At 39.1% G+C, this 16,653-nt stretch overlaps 3 protein-coding genes across 4 annotated transcripts; 2 read left to right on the forward strand and 1 right to left on the reverse strand.

Moving 5' to 3' along the window:
* Positions 1-141: 141 nt before the first annotated feature.
* On the reverse strand, positions 142-1,331 carry LOC143032153 (larval cuticle protein A2B-like). The gene is made up of 4 exons (XM_076196618.1): positions 1,170-1,331; positions 951-1,013; positions 692-834; positions 142-452 (listed from the first exon to the last, which is right to left on the reverse strand). The coding sequence occupies exons 1-4, from the start codon at positions 1,314-1,316 to the stop codon at positions 386-388; spliced, it is 420 nt and encodes a 139-aa protein (XP_076052733.1). The 5' UTR covers positions 1,317-1,331; the 3' UTR covers positions 142-385.
* Positions 1,332-8,053: 6,722 nt separating this feature from the next.
* On the forward strand, positions 8,054-10,139 carry LOC143032154 (cuticle protein 7-like). 2 transcript variants are annotated; one of them, XM_076196620.1, is made up of 4 exons: positions 8,054-8,154; positions 9,248-9,304; positions 9,426-9,568; positions 9,842-10,139. In XM_076196620.1, exons 1-4 carry the CDS (start codon positions 8,143-8,145, stop codon positions 9,906-9,908), a joined length of 279 nt encoding a protein of 92 aa, XP_076052735.1. In that variant the 5' UTR covers positions 8,054-8,142; the 3' UTR covers positions 9,909-10,139. The 2 variants fall into 2 exon arrangements, with proteins under 2 accessions (XP_076052735.1, XP_076052734.1); XM_076196619.1 differs by having other exon boundaries at positions 8,072-8,166.
* A 4,119-nt stretch (positions 10,140-14,258) lies between these two features.
* LOC143032155 (cuticle protein 7-like) lies at positions 14,259-16,329 on the forward strand. The gene is made up of 4 exons (XM_076196622.1): positions 14,259-14,358; positions 15,440-15,496; positions 15,618-15,760; positions 16,032-16,329. Exons 1-4 carry the CDS (start codon positions 14,347-14,349, stop codon positions 16,096-16,098), a joined length of 279 nt encoding a protein of 92 aa, XP_076052737.1. The 5' UTR covers positions 14,259-14,346; the 3' UTR covers positions 16,099-16,329.
* Positions 16,330-16,653: the final 324 nt, after the last annotated feature.

Below are 16,653 nucleotides of genomic sequence, written 5' to 3' on the forward strand. Positions count from 1 at the left end.
TTTTCTCCCTCTTCCCAAAGCTTTATTGCAGTATTGGGGTTTGGAGATGGTGATAATAAGAGCATGAAGATGTGTTTCCTTTAAACGTGCAGAATTTGTCTTCCAGTACGAAAAATGCCAAGGAATACCGAAAACAATATGTAAAAGGATATGTCTATTAACAGTAGCATCATGAAAGATTGTTCGATTGTACAGTCAAGCGAATCATCCTCGTCAATTTAGATAAACGATTTATGCTTATCACATCACGATGGAAATGTTTTGCGAAAAAGGGGTTCCAGGTTTTTTTTTTCTGTACACATTTTTCCTTTATGTCCTTATGAGGGAGGATGGATCACGTCGGGTTTGCGGTCTTTCGCCTTGAGGAGGTCAAGGGGTAGACCTCCTACGCCTGGTGGAGAGGAACTCCGTCGATGGTGGCTTCTGCGATGAAGCCGCCGTCACCGGCCACTCTGTTGGAGGAGGAGAAGAAAAGTTACTTATGTGCAGCTGGGTCCTCAAGACCAAATTGTGTCACCCACCCACCTTTACAAAAAAAAAAAAAAAAAAAAAAGGGGGAACTACTCTTTCTTGGATCAAAGTCCGGTTCGAATTTTGGTGATTTTTTATTCTATTTTATTTTATCTATTTATTTATTTATTTTTAGAAACGAACTAAGAAATTCGGGGAGGATGCAGGTTTGGATACTTACGTGTAGGAGACTACGAGTTCTTTGCCGTCAGCGAGGACGACCCTGTAGGAGCCCTGGGTGTTGTCGCCCTGCCGAGCCTCATTGTGGCCGAAGTCGTTGCCGCTCTCTGGGTCCTGGACGCTGTACTCGAAGTTGTAGTTCGCCTGGAACATTTAAAATGCGGGGTCTTGCTAAAGAAAGAAAAAATTAAAGAAGAAAATGGGGGGATTTGCACATCAGAGTCTACGCAGACAGAGGTAGGACCAAGAGGGTTACTCACGGGAGGGAATTGCTCCTGGGGTTTTGCGAGGGCGACGGCGGCGAGAGCCAGAAGAAGCACCAGCTGAAATAGAGACAGATCCCGTTACCGTCACAGATTCTGTATTCGCTGCCAAGTTCACAAAGATGCATAGTATCGTTTACAGGGTATTTACTGATCTGTCTTACAAACCTCAGTTTTCCAACTGAGTATTTCAGGATGGGAAACCTGATTGCTTACCTTGTAGTCCATATTGAAAATGTTGTGCAGAGGTGGTGCAGATACCTGGGGGAGTTTGATGCAAGTGATGCAGTTTCCACGACACAAGCCACTTATATCCCTGGCCTCTCGGGCTGCCCCAAGGCAAACTGCCAACGTTATTTGCATTTTTTCTTCTTCTTCTTCTTCTTCTCTGTCCCATCTTCTGGAATGAGATCCATAAACGGGAGTTTTTCCCTGATCCTCCCAACCACAAGTCCTCCTCCCCCTCCTGATCTTCTCCACCCTCCTCCTCATCCTCCTCCTCTTCCTCCCCTCGCCTCCTTCAGGCCTTTCTTGCGACCCGCAAAGGGACCTACATGACGACCCAGTTTTGTCAAGGGCTTCAGCCGAGTCACGCCTGGAGGAGGAGGAGGAGGAGGAGGAGGAGGAAGAGGAGGAGGACAGTTACACATGATACCGGTGACCAGGACGACTGTCCGCGCTTTCATTCACTGCCTACCTAGCCCCGGGCAAGATGAGCCGCAAGAATATCTGCTGGGACGTCCTCTGACGTGCATCCTTGCAACACAAGAGAGAGAGAGAAAAAAAGGTGCATTGCAAAGGTTTCTGTGGTTTTCCTGAGGATCATGAACGCGTTGATGTTCCTCAGTGGAAAAAATATCCAGCTGGTGGAGTTTTTGAGAAGCCAAATTACTCTTGCTGTACTTCTGTAGGCTTTTTTTTTTGGGGGGGGGAGGCAGTTGCTGGCCTTCTTAGGATAATTAGTGGGGGTTTTTAGGAGAGTTGGTGTCATTTTTTAGATCAGTTGGTGACCTTTTTCAGGACAATCGGAGGTATTTTTATATCAATTGGTGGCCTTTTTAGGATAAGTAGTGGCCTTTTTTTAGGAGAGTTGGTGTCATTTTTTAGATCAGTTGGTGACCTTTTTCAGGACAATCGGAGGTATTTTTATATCAATTGGTGGCCTTTTTTGGATAATTAAGGGTCTTTTTTAAGGACAGTCGGTGACCTTTTTAAGGATCTTGACGATTAGAGAATTAAGTTGTCTCTCGTTAATATCTTTCACACGTATATTAACATCACTGATGAGGGAAATGATGATCAGATAAGTAGCCATATTCACCACCTCTGTTTGCCTCTCATTCCTCTCGATCTCTTCTTCTGTGCTAACTCTGCCTTTTCCTCCCATCCTACAATCACAGTCTCATTCTCCCTTCCAACCCTTTAACCTTAGATGACATGATGAAAAAAAGAACATACTCCCGAAATCTAAAAAAAAAAAAAAAAAAAAAAAAAAAAAATCTAGTATCTAATTGTTTATAGCAAGGGTAGCATGAAGAATATGAAAGTATTTCAGTGGCTCTCATGTTTACACATATGTATAGGTGTTTTATAAAGTACATTACCATATCCGGTTTTTCGTATCTACACAACAAGCAGCTGGGGTAAGTTAAATGGGTTAACAATCATTTTAGTAATATTAGCTAAACTATAACAATGTTTATGTGCCATATGTGTTCTGTCTGGTATTACTCATAATTGTCTCTGGTCCCCTTTACCCCATACGTATGTTGTCAGTGTGACTTAGTGTAGAATAACAATTTGATGAGGACCACAATGGAAATAAGCGTACTTGTTTTTTGTGTTATCCTCGGCAATTTGCATTAATTATTCCCAACTATGTGTTCTTGTCATTATTTGCACTTCATGTACATTGTTTAATTGACAAATAAAGTCTATCTATCCATCTATCTCTACCCCTGTCTTTCTCCCCCTTCTACAAACACAAGTTCTTTACTTCTCGGTCCCTTCTCTTTCTTTCTCCTCTTTCCTTCCCCCCTCAAAATTCCTTCATCGAAATTTAATTCTTCTCAGTTGGCCAATGGCGCCAGCTCAAAGTGCAAATTATAATCATCATCATCATTATCTACCTGACGTTATCAAGAGAGGTCATCAACTTTTTCCACCCGATTGATGCGCTTGATCAAGTGGGATGTTCTCTCTTTCCACAAGGAGGCTCTGGAACTCTCTTCATTCTTAGAATTGTTTTCTTTGGTGTGATTAGGTCAACTTATGCAGAGGGAATTTGATGCATTTCCTTTTCCCAATATTATTATTATTATCATTTGACAATTTTTGGAAATAGACTCATCCACTGGGATTCGAACCCTTGCCTAGGCGTCTTGCGTCTTATAATGCAAAGACCTTACTGACCATGCTATCTCGACCCTTCAAAACCAAGTGAACCAAGTCGTTTCGTTTTGAAGGGTCGAGATAGCATGGTCAGTAAGATCTTTGCATTATAAGACGCAAGACGCCTAGGCAAGGGTTCGAATCCCAGTGGATGAGTCTATTTCCAAAAATTATTATTATTATTATTTTTTTTTTTTATAAGCCTCATAATTTTTTTTTCGTTATATGCAGATAATAATAAAAAATAAGAACTACAAGGTGCCCACAAACGAAGAAGCTATCATGAATTGTGTATAAAGTATGTTTCAACAAGTCATCATTTTTATTCTGCCAGCCGCCATGCGATTTTATTCTGCTGAAAGAAACCTCTGCGTTGAAGATTATTCCTGAAGGACTGAGGTTCAGATTTTATTCTGATTGGTGTCATACAATTTTTATGAAAAGTAAACTTTTGATGAAGGGTTACATAATTATTTATGGGATGATAGTGACTATAAGAATGTGTATACATACATACATACATGCATGCATACACATATATCAAACACACACACACACACACACACACACACACACACACACACACACACACACACACACACACACACACACACACACACACACACACACACACACACACACACTCATGGCGCTGTGGTTAGAGCTCTGGCCTGCCACTACGGAGGTCCGGGTTCGATCCTCGCCCGGGGCTGAAATAATATCAGTATCGCAGCGCTGAGGGGTGTTACTCCAACTCTCGTGGGCGGGGAGTTGGGTGTGTGTGTGTGTGCAAGGTCATAGCATTACCCATAGATCGGACCTACGAGCTCTGAGCTCTCTTCCAGGAGGGAAATAGCTGACGATCACGAGTCCAACACGTGATCCAAAGACCAAGTGAATACACACACACACACACACACACACACACACACACACACATATATATATATATATATATATATATATATATACATATATATATATACATATATATGTGTGTGTATATTTATATATATGTGTATATATATGTATATATACGTATATATATGTATATATATATGTATGTATATATGTATACAGTATATATATGTGTATATATATGTATATACGTATATATATATATATATATATATATATATATATATATTCATATTCATATATGTAATGCAGCAAATTTTCTGAAGAAGACTAAAGTGGTCGTATCGTTAAGGTAATAAAAGTATTCCCAAACCATGTTCGTTTACTATTCCCTGCCTAATTCTCTCTCTCATATATATATATATACATATATATATATATATATAGTCAGACAAAGAGAAATTCTATTGGAGAGTAGTGGGTATGAAAGCGAGGAAATGATTTATAGCATAGAAAAAGTAAGGGAAACAGAAAACACGTTGGAAGTAGCAGAAAGTTAAAAGTGTCTTACACAAATATAGATGGCTTAATAACAGGTTTGAACGAACTGAATGATTACCTGAAAGAACTGGGTTGTTAGAATGGTTCATTTGGTTGAATGTGCCGCTAGATTGGTTTCCCTCTCTAACGTAATTCTTGTGTTGATTGATTTGTGTTTTGAGTGTTTTAGCAGTCTGACCAACATAAAACTGATTACAGGATTTACAAGGTATTTTGTACACACGCCCTTTATCACTATTGACAGAATTACTTATCAGCAATTGTCTTACAGTATTCTTATTGTTGAAAACTACATTAATCTTACCCCGCTAATTGGAACTACATCCAATTCACATGTTTAGAACAGATCTGACCTTATTAACAAACCAGGTGAGGTAAAACCAGATTACAAATTTAAATTAGTAAGTTATTATATTCTTAGTGCTTAATACAGCTTACAATTGTGCTAAAAGAACTTTTCATAATCTTAGGTCAATGATAATAATAATAATAATAATAATGATAATAATAATAATAATAATAATAATAATAATAATAATAACAACAATAATAATAATAATAATAATAATAATAATAATAATAATAATAATAATAATAATAATAATAATAATAATAATAATAATAATAATAATAATAATAATAATAATAATAATAATAATAATAATAATAATAATAATAATAATAATAATAATAATAATAATAATAATAATAATAATAATAATAATAATAATAATAATAATAATAATAATAATAATAATAATAATAATAATAATAATAATAATAATAATAATAACATAAGAGCTTTACACCCTTAGAATCAACCAGACATCTGAGTTTATGCTGTGAGATCTTTAGTCTTGTATGGGTCGATCATAGTCTTGAGATATCATATGAAACATTTAAAGAATGTTGGATTATCCGAGTAGACGAAGTTGTCTAACTACCAATTGTTTGCTTAAGTCAAACGAAATCTCGATTTCTGATTCATTAAATTGTATCGTGTATTTCGATGCCTCAGTTTTGTTAGAGTGTACAAGCCATTATTAAGAATAATAAGAAAAACTATATGACGCTATCATATAGAATATATTAATGTTTATATTAATTATTATAAAATTTTAGTGAGTTGTTGAGAAAATTATGAAAAGTTGACCAAATATGAAGGCACTTGGACGACTCTTTATCATCCTGAACATTCCAGATATTCTCGTTAATGAAATATATAAAAATTCAGTCAAATGTTAAGCTGAGTATTTTCTAGGACTGCCATAAGCGTTACAGAAACGTTTGCGAAATTTATATCAAATGGAAGTAATATTCTCTGTGTGCAATGCGTTTAAGTATCCATTTACGTTCGATTAGTCTTTCGGAACCTTTACGTGATAACAGAAAATTTTGCATCGGATTTCATCTGAACAGTCGTTAGATATAATTAAGATCCAAGGAGTTTTATAATGAACATTTCTATCAACAATTAATCATGTCTTGATCATACATTAAACATATCTTAATCATATATCAATTATATCTTAATTATACATGTGAAGTGCCTACTGGCAGCCAGATTGAAAATGAATGTCCCACTAGGTGTGGAAGGGTTATCTTCTATAGACCTTTGAATGTGTTGTCTTGAACATAAATAGAATAGTGTAGCGGCAGTGAAAGCAAAAAAAAAGTGTGTCACTTGGGGCGTAAGGGGTTAAACTAAATACATGGTTACAAATGACCTTGAAAGCACGAGGAAGATAAGGATGATGATGATCATGGTTTGCAATGTGTGGGTATGCGAGCTCAGGAGAAGAGCGTCAAAACAGCGTCAGGAGAAAGGATTGGAGGACTTAAGCCCAGTTACGAAATTCTAAGGTGAAGAAAGAGAAGAAATAAAGAAGATAGGTGGAGAGTGAAAGGAAAGAAAAGAAAAGCGAAGGAGAAGAAGGGTAGGGAGAAATGGAGGGAAAAAAACAGATCTTATCACTTTATAGAATGAAGAATTTTTTTCCTCAAGAGAAGAAGAAGAAGAAGAAGAAGAAGAAGAAGAAGAAGAAGAAGAAGAAGAAGAAGAAGAAGAAGAAGAAGAAGAAGAAGAAGAAGAAGAAGAAGAAGAAGAAAAAGAAGAAGAAGAAGTAGAAAAAGAAGAAGAAGAAGAAGAAGAAGAAGAAGAAGAAGAAGAAGAAGAAGAAGAAGAGGAAGAAGAAGAAGAAGAAGAAGAAGAAGAAGAAGAAAGAAGAAGAAGAAGAAGAAGAAGAAGAAGAAGAAGAAGAAGAGGAAGAAGAAGAAGAAGAAGAAGAAGAAGAAGAAGAAGAAGAAGAAAGAAGAAGAAGAAGAAGAAGAAGAAGAAGAAGAAGAAGAAGAGAAGAAGAAGAAGAAGAAGAAGAAGAAGAAGAAGAAGAAGAAGAAGAAGAAGAAGAAGAAGAAGAAGAAGAAGAAGAGGAGGAAGAAGAAGAAGAAGAAGAAGAAGAAGAAGAAAAAGAAGAAGAAGAAGAAGAGGAGGAGGAAGAAGAAAAAAGAAAACGAGGAAGAAGAAGAAGAAGAAGAAGAAGAAGAGGAAGAAGAAGAAGAAGAAGAAGAAGAAGAAGAAGAAGAAGAAGAAGAAGAAGAAGAAGAAGAAGAAGAAGAAAGAAGAAGAAGGAGAAGAAGAGGAAGAAGAAGAAGAAGAAGAAGAAGAAGAAGAAGAAGAAGAAGAAGAAGAAGAAAGAGATGTAACTAATATCGACGGCGAAATAAGTAAAGAGGTGCAGCAAAGAAGGAGCAGAGAAAATTATAAATCTCAAGTTACTGAGGCCCTGTAAAAAGGCTTGTGACTGTCCTGTACAAGACCGGCTGTCTTGTAACAGACCAACTACATAACTGGAACAAGAAGCATTTTTGTTTTTAGTTCAAAAATAGTCCTACAGCTGAACAAAACGGTCCAGTCTTAGTGGAGAAAATAAGTCTGTTCATAAATCCACGAAAAACCTCCCCGAAAAGGGGTTGGGAGACCGAAATCTCAAGACAAAAAAAAAAAAAAAAAAAAAAAAAAAAAAAAAAAAACGGAGCAACCGCCGTTACTGCCGTCCCTCCCGAGATAGGGTCTCTTTTTTTCCCTATGGAAAAAAAAATCTGGCGCCAGCTAAGCTAAAATCTTTATCGCAAGTCAACACACATGAGTGGTTTAGATCTAATTTTTTTTTTTTTTTTTTTTTTTTTTTTTTTTGAGTGGGAGGTGGCCTACGTTGCAAGGATGCCTCACTGGACTCTGGGAAACGCCCCGGTAGTTCACCTTGCCCGGGGGCGGGAAGAAACTGAATAAAAGCGGGCAGTCCCGGACATCTGTATCAAGTGTGACAGTCCTCCTCCAAGCGCTTGCAACTCACGCATCTTCCCCATTGAAACTTGCAACATGGACTACAAGGTGGGTACCATGGTGTGTTTCTTCACTGTAGCACGCAAGTCTCCCTTCGTAGATCGAGGAATCTGTCGTCGGACTTGGAAAACTTGGGAGCCCAGGAACTCTGATCTGGTCCTATACAGTAGAGCAGAGATTTTTCAATCTTCATCTCATTACACGTGTCTCATGGGACGCGCAGTTCTCGCAAACACAGTTCCACCTCGTTCGGGATATTCTGAAGACTGCATCTGTCCATAGGGACCTTCTTATCTTTGAGACGACTCCAGTCTCTCGTTATTTAGTTCAACTTGGCTCTTCAGCCTCGTTCAGGTCGCTCGCTGCACCTTCACACTTATCACTCTTAACTAAAGGCAGGGGAACAAAGCGAGAAAGATAAAGGAAGTGTAGGATCAACGATAAGAACGGACGACAGTTGACAGAGAAAGTTGAGGTTGGGGAAAGGTGGACTTCCAACTGCTAATGTGAATGAGGGTATGGAAGTACTGTAGAAGTATAGACGCTGGAGAAAGGTGAAATGAGAAGCAGAGGGAAAGATGATTGGGCTAATATGGTAGAAGAGAAATGGAGGATGCAGTGGCAAATTTGAAATAAAATAAGCGTGTGAAGATCATCAAAAGGGGGGTTAAAGCAACGAGTGGATGGTAGAAAATGTTATGTAATATATGTTACGAGGAAGGGAGAAGATACCTGAGGACTTTAAGAAAGCATGCATAGTACCAACTTCAAAGAGAAAAGGAGTCTTTCAAACATTCCAGTAAAGTATATAGAAGAGTTATAGTACAGGATAATGAGGGAAATAGATGGCAGGAGAAGAACAATATAGTTTTCATAAAGGAAGGGAGTGTGTAAGTCGGGTAGTTACTCTAAAACAGATAATTGAGAAAACATGAAAGAAAGTGAAGTGAATATTCCTGTTTTTGTAGATCTGTAGGTGTGATTGAGTAGACAGGAGATGAGGATGGAAAGCTAAGAAATTGTATGGAAGTGAAAGGGGTGAGGATGTTCCCCTTTCACGACTGGTTATCTTGCTTTGCAGTTAACCGTTTATAAGTTGAAAAAAAAATGAAGATTGTAACCTGAATGTGTTTCGTTCTAGCTGGTGCTCCTCCTGGCTCTGGTCGCAGTCGCCTTTGGCCGGCCCGAGGGTCCTTCCGTGAGTATTTCCCCTTCCTTCCCTCCTTCTTTGTTTACCTTAACCGTTGACATTTGATATTTATGTTCTTCTCCCTCCTTGTCCTCAGGAGTAAAGGATGGACTTTTGTTTTTTGTTTCAGCCCAGCTACAGCTTCGAGTACAGCGTCCTTGACGCCGAAAGTGGCAACGACTTCGGCCACAATGAAGCCCGTGAGGGTGACAGCACACAGGGCTCCTACAACGTCCTCCTCCCCGATGGGAAGAAGCTCGTCGTCACCTACACGTAAGTACTCAGCCCCGTGGGCTAGTTGCTGAGAGTGGCACGTCAATGGCTCTCCCAACTTATATATTTTTTGACATCTCGTTTAAAAGTTCTATTTCTTAACTTGCTACAAATTACCTTAAGGTTAAGTTAAATAGTATGTCATCAGCGAGATCCTGCAGGCTCAAGGGCCGATGGATTCGTGGGGTAAGTGGGGAGCCTGTGGACTTTGTGTAGAGGGCCACTGGCTTCCAATTCCATGAGAGTAGTTTCATTTGATGTTCTTCTTTTCAGTGTTGAAGGAGATTCAGGTTTCGTTGCCGACGCCACCCTTGACGGAGTGCCCCTCCACCAGGAATAAAAGAGCCACCTCAGAAATCTACTCGTTTCCAGTGACTCCTATCTTGGCTGTATAGATAACCATTTTTGTGACCATGGAAACAGACAGAGCTATCTGTGGGGGTAATAGTCATGACAAAAATAAACGGCAAAACATATTTCTGTACCTTTCGTAGCTTCTAAAGCAAAGAATCTTTGACAATCAAAGAGTCTGTCCCTGTTTGTAAATTGTCTAATAAACATCTGATTGTTATGTGATGTTCCAATATACCTAAGACAAACTGGAGGACGCCCACCTCCAAAGATATAATTCTTTGAGTTAACGCTATAACATCGAACACAATGTACACTTTAAAACTTTCTAGAAGTGCAAACTCATAAAAGTCACCATCCCACTGCCATACAGTGGGAAGTGAGAAGCCCCTACGGTAAGCTACTTTCTTTTCTCAAGCCGACGTTGAATCACCTCCCTCCCTGTCCAGTTCTGTGGGGAACCAACGCCGCATGCCCGCAGTGAGTCCCGGGGTCCACTGGACTACTGCGCATCCCAGTCTACTTTGTGCCCACACAGACAAATACGTGTTTTATCCTTATCGGTTCAAACCAATAGATCAAGACGTATAGGACAACTACTGTTGCCAAAATCTATCTATTAAAGTCCTTTGTATTTGAGACTGTCACCCGTCGAACCAAACATTTTTCCATTATATATATATATATACTGTATATATATGTATATAAATATATACTATATATATACATACTACACACACATATATATATATACATATATACATATATATATACATATATATATATATATATATATATACTGTATATATATATATATATATATATATATATATATATATATATAAATATATATATATATATATGTATATATATACATATATTCAACAAAAACCCACTGTGTTGGATAAGAAGAAATGAAATAAAATTAATTCCATATATTTCGATCACGGACTGTGATCCTCCTCAGTGGAATACAGAAAGGTAGAGCAAATGGCATGTCTTATATACAATAAGAATAAGGGACAAGGGTAGGACTCAGGTAGCATCTAGTACTTTGCGGGGCAGGTCACCCGCCTTCACCAACGATGGTAACAATTTGTTGACTGCCCAGGTGGTAAGGCAGTCAGGTGACCACTGTCCATATGACATATTAAAATTTGGAAATTTGTTAATCAGGGATGATTCTATTATTTTTCTTTTAAAACTGCATTTTGAATTAAAGATAATCTTTGCCTCATTCCAATCCATATGATGGCCTTCCTTGTCTACATGTTGGAAGACAGCGGAATTATGTTGTGCGTATTTAATTGAATTTTTATGTTCTTTCATCCTAGTATATAAATCTCTACCTGTTTGTCCCCAATATGCATTGTTACAATCAGAGCAGGGGAGTTTATACACACCTTGATGTATTTCTTCTCTAGGTCTTTGATGTACATTGACTATTTTCTTAAACAAATTATTGGGATAACTAAAAACAATTTTAATATCTTCCTGTGGAAGAAATTGAGAAATGTCATTTAAGGATCTATTATAAGGCAATTTAATACAGTTTTTGTCCCAACTCATTTCAGGAGGGTGGGCAAATACAAGCCTTCCATAGTCTTCCATATTTAAATTGACGTTTCGATTTCAGGGAGTTATCTTCAGAATAGTTTACAAGAATTGAATCACAATTTTTCAAAGCTACATAATACACAATTGACAATAATGTACAGACAACGTGATTTTAAATATAGCCCGCTTGGGAACGCTGGAAGAGTCGTGATCCTCTACGTAGTCGGACACTTTGCCTTACAGGGGGAGGGGGAGGGGGAGGGAGAGGAGGGGAGTCGGGTAAGATAGATCTTCTCGCTGAGGCATCATGCTGGTCAAGTGGGGGTTGTTGAGGTGGAGGTGGGAGAGGGGGAAGGGAAGGAGGTGGGTCATGCTGTTGTTGGGCTCCAAATCTAGATGAAGAAATCATATTGCATTGAATGTTAATTATTGGAGCTCTCTCCCTTATGTGGGTGGCTTCAAGCATTTTTAATTCCTTAATTTTGGTACAATGTGCGACTATCCTAGTGTTATCCACGATAGTCTGCCTATTAATTGCAGCCTGATGGGATTGGAGGTGGTGTTGTTTAATTGTTCCTTGCTGTAAATGTAGGGACAACCGTCTACTCAGTTGGCATGTCGTGAACCCAATGTATGTAGAATTACGGGGTGCGCAGTCCCCAGAAGTACAACGGTATTCATATATAACATTGGTTCTCGATAATATGCCGCCATTGCCAGACAGATTGTTTTTCATAACAAGGAAACAGGTACGGGGGTTGTCATAGAATATAATTACTTTTGAATTATCGTAATCGCCCATTCGCTTACAGTTTTTCTATATATGATGTCTCTCATCTGTTTATCATCTTGTCGGTAAGAGCTACAAAAAATATTCTGGTAAAACACAGTGACGGTCTTGGCTTGGTCTAGTGTTTTCAATGCAACTTTACGTTCTAGTAAGTCCTTACTTACACTGTCAAAGTCTTGATTAGAGTAACCATTATTTACTAGCATTTGGCGCAGGTAAGTAAGTTCTAAATGGAGCATGTGCCAAGAGGAACAAATGGAAATTGCCCGCCGGACATATGCCCTAATAACGCCTTTCTTATAATTAAGAGAACATTTACCAAGACGGTTCATGCATTCACCGCTATCAGTGGGCTTGAGATACACCATAGTTTTAAAGTTATCAGATGAGTATTTTCTAGGACTGCCATAAGCGTTACAGAAACTTTTGCAAAATTTATATCAAATGGAAGTAATATACTATGTTTGCAATGCGTTCAAGTACTCATTTACGTTCGATTAGTCTTTCGGAACCTTTACGTGGTAACAGAAAATTTTGCATTGGATTTCATCTGAACATTCGTTAGATGAAATTAAGATCCAAGGAGTTTTATACTGAACATCTCTATCAACAATTAATCATATCTTGATCCTACATTAACCATATCTTAATCATATATCAATTATATCTTAATTATTCATGTGAAGTGCCTACTGGCAGCCAGATTGAAAATGAATGTCCCACTAGGTGTGGAAGGGTTATCTTCTACACGCATTTGAATGTGTTGTCTTGAACATAAATAGAATAGTAGAGCGGCAGTGAAAAAAAGTGTGTCACTTGGGGCGTAAAGGGTTAAACTAAATACATGGTTACAAATGACGTTGAAAGCACGTAGAAGATAAGGATGATGATGATCATGGTTTGCAATGTGTGAAGATGCGAGCTCAGGAGAACAGCGTCAAAACAACGTAAGGAGAAAGGATTGGAGGACTTAAGCCCAGTTCCGAAATTCTAAGGGGAAGAAAGAGAAGAAATAAAGAGGATAGGTGGAGAGGGAAAGGAAAGAAAAAGAAGAGGAGGAATAAAAGGAGGATAGGGAGAAATGGAGAAAAAACAACAACAAAAACAAAACTGAGGAGGGAAGCAGTAGATACAAGACTAGTAACTACTTTCTGATCTTATCACTTAATAGAATGAAGATTTTTTTTCTTCAAGGATTGAAGAAGAAGAAGAAGAAGAAGAAGAAGAAGAAGAAGAAGAAGAAGAAGAAGAAGAAGAAGAAGAAGAAGAAGAAGAAGAAGAACAAGAAGAAGAAGAAGAGGAGGAAGAAGAAGAAGAAGAAGAAGAAGAAGAAGAAGAAGAAGAAGAAGAAGAAGAAGAAGAAGAGGAAGAAGAAGAAGAAGAAGAAGAAGAAGAAGATATAACTAATCTCGACGGCGAAATAATCAGAGAGGTAAAGACATATAGTAGTAAAGAGGCGCAGCAAAGGAGCAGGGAAAACTATAAATCTCAAGTTACTGAGTCCCTGTAAAAGGCTTATGACTGTCCTGTACAAGACCGGTTGTCCTGTAACAGACCAACTACATAACTGGAACAAGAACCATTTGGGTTCTTAGTTCAGAAATACTCCTACAACTGAACAAAACGGTCCAGTCTTTGTGGAGAAATTAAATCTGTTCATAAAGCCAAGAAAAACCTCCCCGAAAAGGGGTTGGGAGACCGAAATCTCAAGACAAAAAAAAAAAAAAAAATCAATAAAAAAAAAAAAATCTGAGGAACCGTTGCTACTGCCGTCCCTCCCAAGATAGGTTCTCTCTTTTTCCCTAAGGAGAAAAAAAAATCTGGCGCCAGCTAAGCTAAAATTTTTATCGCAAGTCCATACACATGAGTGGTTTAGATCTATTTTTTCTTTTTGGAGTGGGAGGTGGCCTACGTTGCAAGGATGCTTCACTGGACTCTGGGAAACGCCCCGGTAGTTCACCTTGCCCGGGGGCGGGAAGAAACTGAATAAAAGCGGGCAGTCCCGGACATCTGTATCAAGTGTGACAGTCCTCCTCCAAGCGCTTGCAACTCACGCATCTTCCCCATTGAAACTTGCAACATGGACTACAAGGTGGGTACCATGGTGTGTTTCTTCACTGTAGCACGCAAGTCTCCCTTCGAAGATCGAGGAATCTGTCGTCGGACTTGGAAAACTTTTCAGGGTTGCCGTGGGAGCCCAGGAACTCTGATCTGGTCCTATAGAGCAGAGATTTTTCAATCTTCATTTCATTACACGTGTCTCATGGGACGCGCAGTTCTCGCAAACACAGTTCCACCTCGTTTGGGATATTCTGAAGACTGCATCTGTCCATAGGGCCCTTCTTATCGTTGAGACGACTCCAGTCTCTCGTTATCTAGTTCAACTTGGCTCTTCAGCCTCGTTCAAGTCGCTCGCTGCACCTTCACACTTATCACTCTTAACTAAAGGCAGGGGAACAAAACGAGAAAGATAAAGGAAGTGTAGGATCAATGATAAGAACGGACGACAGTTGACAGAGAAAGTTGAGGTTGGGGAAAGGTGGACTTTCAACTGCTAATGTGAATGAGGGTATGGAAGTACTGTAGAAGTATAGACGCTGGAGAAAGGTGAAATGAGAAGCAGAGGGAAAGATGATTGGGCTAATATGGTAGAAGAGAAATGGAGGATGCAGTTGCAAATTTGAAATAAAATATGCGTGTGATGATTATCAAAAGGGGGTTAAAGCAACGAGAGGATGGTAGAATATGTTATGTAATATATGTTACGAGGTAGAGAGAAGATACCTGAGGACTTTAAGAAAGCATGCATAATACCAACTTCAAAGAGAAAAGGATGCAGTCTTTCAAACATTCCAGTAATGTATATAGAAGGGTTATAGTACAGGATAATGAGAGAAATAGTTTTCATAAAGGAAGGGAGCGTGTAAGTCTGGTAATTACTTTAAACAGATAATTGAGAAAACATGAAAGAAAGTGAAGTGGATATACCTGTTTTTTGTATATCTGTAGGTGTGATTGAGTAGACAGGAGATGAGGATGGAAGGCTAAGAGACTGTATGATAGTGAAAGGGGTGAGGATGCTCCACTTTCACGACTGGTTGTCTTGCTTTGCGGTTAACCGTTTATAAGTTGAAAAAAAATGAAGATTGTAACCTCAATGTGTTTCGTTCTAGCTGGTGCTCCTCTTGGCTCTGGTCGCAGTCGCCTTTGGCCGGCCCGAGGGTCCTTCCGTGAGTATTTCCCCTTCCTTTCCTCCTCCTTTGTTTACCTTAACCGTTGACATTTGATATTTATGTTCTTCTCCCTCCTTGTCCTCAGGAGTAAAGGGTGGACTTTTGTTTTTTGTTTCAGCCCAGCTACAGCTTCGAGTACAGCGTCCTTGACGCCGAAAGTGGCAACGACTTCGGCCACAATGAAGCCCGTGAGGGTGACAGCACACAGGGCTCCTACAACGTCCTCCTCCCCGATGGGAAGAAGCTTGTCGTCACCTACACGTAAGTACTCAGCCCCGTGGGCTAGTTGCCGAGAGTGGCACGTCAATGGCTCTCCCAACTTATATATTTTTTGACATCTCGTTTAAGTTCTGTTTCTTAATTTGCTACAAATTACCTTAAAGTTAAGTTAAATAGTTTGTCATCAGCGTGATCCTGCAGGTTCAAAGGCCGATGGATTCCTGGGATAGCTGGGGAGCCTGTGGACTTTGTGTAGAGGGCCACTGGCTTCCAATTACATGAGAGTAGTTTCATTTGATGTTCTTCTTTTCAGTGTTGAAGGAGATTCAGGTTTCGTTGCCGACGCCACCCTTGACGGAGTGCCCCTCCACCAGGAATAAAAGAGCCACCTCAGAAATCTACTCGTTTCCAGTGACTCCTAACTTGGCTATATAAATAACCATTTTTGTGACCATGGAAACAGACAGAGCTATCTGTGGGGGTAATGGTCATGACAAAAATAAACGGCAAAACACATTTCTGTACCTTTCATTGCTTCTAAAGCAAAGAATATTTGAGAATCAAAGAGTCTGTCCCTGTTTGTAAATTGTCTAATAAACATCTGATTGTTATGTGATGTTCCAATATACCTAAGACAAACTGGAGGACGCCCACCTCCAAAGATATAATTCTTTGAGTTAACGCTATAACATCGAACACAATGTATACTTTAAAACTTTCTGGAAGTGCAAACTCATAAAAGTCACCATCCCACTGCCAAGCAGTGGGAAGTGAGAAGCCCCTACGGCAAGCTACTTTCTTTTCTCAAGCCGACGTTGAATCACCTCCCTCCCTGTCCAGTTCTGTCGGGAACCAACGCCGCATGCCCGCAGTGAGTCCCGGGGTCCACTGGACTACTGCGCGTTCCAGTCTACTTTGTGCCCACACAGACAAAT

The sequence above is a fragment of the Oratosquilla oratoria genome, chromosome 13 (assembly GCF_046742065.1).
Source record: "Oratosquilla oratoria isolate Oo_2021 chromosome 13, ASM4674206v1, whole genome shotgun sequence".
NCBI classification, from domain to species: domain Eukaryota; kingdom Metazoa; phylum Arthropoda; class Malacostraca; order Stomatopoda; family Squillidae; genus Oratosquilla; species Oratosquilla oratoria.

Bases quoted from the DNA above. Each gene is read 5' to 3' on its own strand.
- LOC143032153 (XM_076196618.1), bottom strand. From the start codon at position 1,316: ATGCAAATAACGTTGGCAGTTTGCCTTGGGGCAGCCCGAGAGGCCAGG. The intron at 1,014-1,169 runs GTAAGCAATCAG...TCTCTATTTCAG, and splicing joins TTTTCAATATGGACTACAAG to CTGGTGCTTCTTCTGGCTCT. The intron at 453-691 runs GTAAGTATCCAA...CTCCTCCAACAG, and splicing joins GAACTCGTAGTCTCCTACAC to AGTGGCCGGTGACGGCGGCT.
- LOC143032154 (XM_076196619.1), top strand. From the start codon at position 8,143: ATGGACTACAAGGTGGGTACCATG. The intron at 8,167-9,247 runs GTGTGTTTCTTC...GTTTCGTTCTAG, and splicing joins ACTACAAGGTGGGTACCATG to CTGGTGCTCCTCCTGGCTCT. The intron at 9,305-9,425 runs GTGAGTATTTCC...TTTTTGTTTCAG, and splicing joins GCCGGCCCGAGGGTCCTTCC to CCCAGCTACAGCTTCGAGTA.
- LOC143032155 (XM_076196622.1), top strand. The intron at 15,497-15,617 runs GTGAGTATTTCC...TTTTTGTTTCAG, and splicing joins GCCGGCCCGAGGGTCCTTCC to CCCAGCTACAGCTTCGAGTA. The intron at 15,761-16,031 runs GTAAGTACTCAG...TCTTCTTTTCAG, and splicing joins AAGCTTGTCGTCACCTACAC to TGTTGAAGGAGATTCAGGTT.